The 3,603-nt window shown below is 38.6% G+C and overlaps 1 protein-coding gene across 1 annotated transcript; it reads left to right on the top strand.

Moving 5' to 3' along the window:
* Positions 1-326: 326 nt before the first annotated feature.
* Positions 327-659, top strand: LOC131803638 (uncharacterized). The gene has a single exon (XM_059125067.1). The coding sequence runs from the start codon at positions 327-329 to the stop codon at positions 657-659; it is 333 nt and encodes a 110-aa protein (XP_058981050.1).
* The last annotated feature ends 2,944 nt before the right edge of the window (positions 660-3,603 follow it).

Raw genomic sequence — 3,603 nt, 5'->3', positions numbered from 1 at the left:
GCTTAGAACAAACAGGGCCCGAGATAGATTGATATTGATTATGAATTGCTAAAAACTATTCACAATTCAAATCCAATGAGTTCAACTCGTTTCTTACAAAATTTGGTATCAAACATGTGTACACTGCACTTTATTCACTTCAAGCAAACGCTTCCGAACGCGTAAATCGGTCAATAATTTCTAGCATCCGTTCATACTTAAAATCCGATCACCGACTTTGGGATGAAAAATTATCCTACCACCAATCGATCGAATGTTCTCCATACTTTGCAATCTTCGGGTTAAATATGGTCACACACGGAGATACATTTGCTCTTCTCAAAAATATGAATACGTTGGATGAACCCCATGCCATTATTCCTCGCGAAGAACAGTTAAAGTTGATTCGAAACGCACTAAAAGTTAACATCGAAATGTCTCACAATGGCAATAAGGAAAGATATAACTTACGTAGTCGATCAATAAACTATACTGTAGGTCAACTGACATATCGTCGTAATTTCGCGCAAAGTACCGCTGAGAAGAAATTCAACGCGAAATTAGCACCCATATTTTTGCCAGCAAAAATTAAGAAAAAAGGAGGTAAGGTGTACTATGAGTTGGAAGATCTTGATGGTAAATTCATAGGAACTTTCCACGCCATGGATTTACGTCCATAATTTATTGCCTTATTCCGAAGAATTCCAAAGAATGAATTTTACTCGGTTTTGTGGTAAATTATGGTCACGCAATGATATACCCATAATAAAATAAATTCCTCTTTAAATGTTTGCTGGGATAAATTCTCAACTAGTTCGTATGCAATACCACCCAATTGAGCCCCAAAGGTCGGATAACATCAATTTACGAATCTACGCAATAACCTTGAAATAGTTTAGGGGTATGCACGCTTGCTTTATAGAACTAAGGACTCGAGTTCGAATACTATGCAGACCGATTTTTAAATTTTATTTCTTTCTTATTTTATATTAAATTTTCATTATTTTTAAACACAATCATCATTTTTGTCTCGAATTTTAATGAAATATCACGTTGAACGGATTTTGAATTCTTATAACCTAAGTTTTTGTGTCTTGGTTGTTTGGCTGGAAAGCAAAAAGAAACACATACCAAGATTACAAGACATACGTAGATTTATTACCATGGTATATGTGAGAAGTGGAGTTCCAGTTATTTTTCATGAGTTTCGTTAAGCTCTCGCAAATGTAAGTTTCCTTAGTGGTGAAAACAGAGGACTGTTAGATATTCGCTCATTTAGAAGTAATAGATTTTTGTCATAGTTCTTTTCCTTGTCTGACACTCTGAAGAAAAAACGCATAACAGGGAGCAAAAATTTGTGTACAAATGAATAGTGGATTAATTTAAGCATCACAGTTTGCAGAGTCAACGAGCGCTCGTATGTTTTCTGCTGTCGTAACAATTATGTTATTATTGTTAGGCTTCTTGTTCACAGGAAATTGGCAAAATAAATTTGTTAAGTGTTCAACTTCCTGGTCTAAATCTCGATTATTCATTAACAAAAAACCCGAGCAGAAACAATGCAACCGCAAGGACAAGAATGTTGTTTTATAGAGATATGCCAACATGTATTTCACCGCGCTTCCGTTGAACAAGCTTTAACAAAGTAGTCTGGATGTCAATAATGTAAAACTACAGTCGAATTGGTCAATTTAAAAAATATCTTATTATAAGCGTGGAATCAATGGAAATGTCCACCCAGACTGGGAAGGTTAAGAAAAATCGTCTTGCCCACCGAGGCAAAAGTCGCAGTGTAGCGATGAATCGCCCAATTACCCGGGACTTGAGCCGAAATTTATTTTCCGAAAACTTAAATGTCAGTAATGACTTTTAAGTGCCTGCAAATCCTGCTAATGATTTAGTGGTTGATTCCGCCACACAAAACTTTACAATCCCGAGCAATAATATTTCGAACATTTCAACTTCGATGCAGAACCAAACTATAAGGAACACTAGATTACAAAATCAAACGGAAAAAGACTATTCAAGAAATGATTGAAAACAATATTGTCAAGATTTTGGAAAGTCTGAAATTCAATGTTGCACTTGTCTGTGTTAACAGATCAAGGCCAATGATACCGTCAAACGTTGAGAGTGAAGGTAAGATAAAAAAGGACTATTGGTGTTGAAAATATTCACCGTGCACTTCTCTTTATTTGCTGTGAAGCCGTGAATTGACTTCACCATAAATGGGTTGCTTACTGGAACTATGCCTTTTAAACATTTTATAGGTTTAATTTAATTCTTCGAAGCACCCGTATCTAGAAGTAGTTTAATGATTTTCCCGGCCACTTCTCTTTCTACAAACGGCACCAGGGAACTGCTCCTAAAAAAATAATCTGATCGAATTCGTCCTGAGCATCAATTTCAACATCGTCTGCTCGGTCCCCGCAACTTGGTGGTAGTTTTGAAAGCGTTCGGACTCAGCTTGGAAAAGATGATTTATTCTTTGATGTTTTGGGCCGGTATATTTGGCAGTACCGCTATTAGGTCTTTTTCCGTCTGCAAATTTGATCGATTTTGAAATGGTTGTGGCAGGTTCTGATTTTGAGGTGAGCCCTGCATAGACGGATTAAATTTTGATGATTGTCTGAATTGAACGGATTCGTCGACCTTCATAGGTTCTACCGAATAATTTTCATTCCTATTTGTACGATTTTGAATTCGCTTCATAAAATGTGGATTTTTACTATAGCCACCTCCGTGTGCTGAATATGGTTCATTTTTATTCTTGTCCCTATCTTCGCTAGAATTCGCGAAGAGTGAGGAAAATTGATATCTTTCCCGATTTGATTCGAACTCTTGGGCTAACGCCAAGGCTGATGGTAAATCAGACGGGCGGGGAGCAAAATGTACGCTACTTAAATCTTTTTTGATGCCGAAGATGAAAACGCGTAACGCATCAATCCGGTATTTTTCGTTCATAGAATTTGCAACAGCACTTTCGTACGACATAGCAGTTTTATTTATAAGTAGAGTCAACTTTTTCTTTACTTCGTCGTAGAATTCTAATAGTTTCATACTACCCTTGTAACGTGCTGATTTCATCACGTACATTTATAAGAACAAACAACCGCACCTATTACACAATGAGAACAACAAGAGCGGCCACTGCAAGTGCTACGCTAACAACAGTTTCGTCCACAGGAACTTCGGTTCGCTGTTCCACAGGAATTTCGGCTCGCTGTTCCAGAGGAGCTTCGGCTCGCTGTTCCACAGGAACTTCGGTTCGCTGTTCCATAAGAGTTTCGGTTCGCTGTTCCGTATTATAGTCAAACGTTGGTAGTGGAGTAGATGTAGTTATAGAATCGTAGCAAGGCTAGTTACCTCGCCCCTGTAGCCGACCCGAATAACAATAACCCGAGCTGCCGAATGAGCCACGATCCATCTACAAAGTCTAACGCACCGGTTGCCGAATCTATCCTCAACGAGCTGCCGAACCCGAACGAGCTCCGATCCATCTACAAAGTCTAACGCATCGGTTGCCGAAGCTACCCTCAACGAGCTGTCGAACCAGTACGAATTTCAATCCACTCACGAAGACCTGGAAAGCTGCTCCCGATTACCTTCTAATCGTCAACAACC

Source organism: Musca domestica, unplaced genomic scaffold (assembly GCF_030504385.1).
Source record: "Musca domestica strain aabys unplaced genomic scaffold, Musca_domestica.polishedcontigs.V.1.1 31, whole genome shotgun sequence".
NCBI classification, from domain to species: domain Eukaryota; kingdom Metazoa; phylum Arthropoda; class Insecta; order Diptera; family Muscidae; genus Musca; species Musca domestica.
The sequence above is the reverse complement of the archived record's forward strand: the minus strand, read 5'-3'. Positions and strand labels throughout refer to the sequence as shown.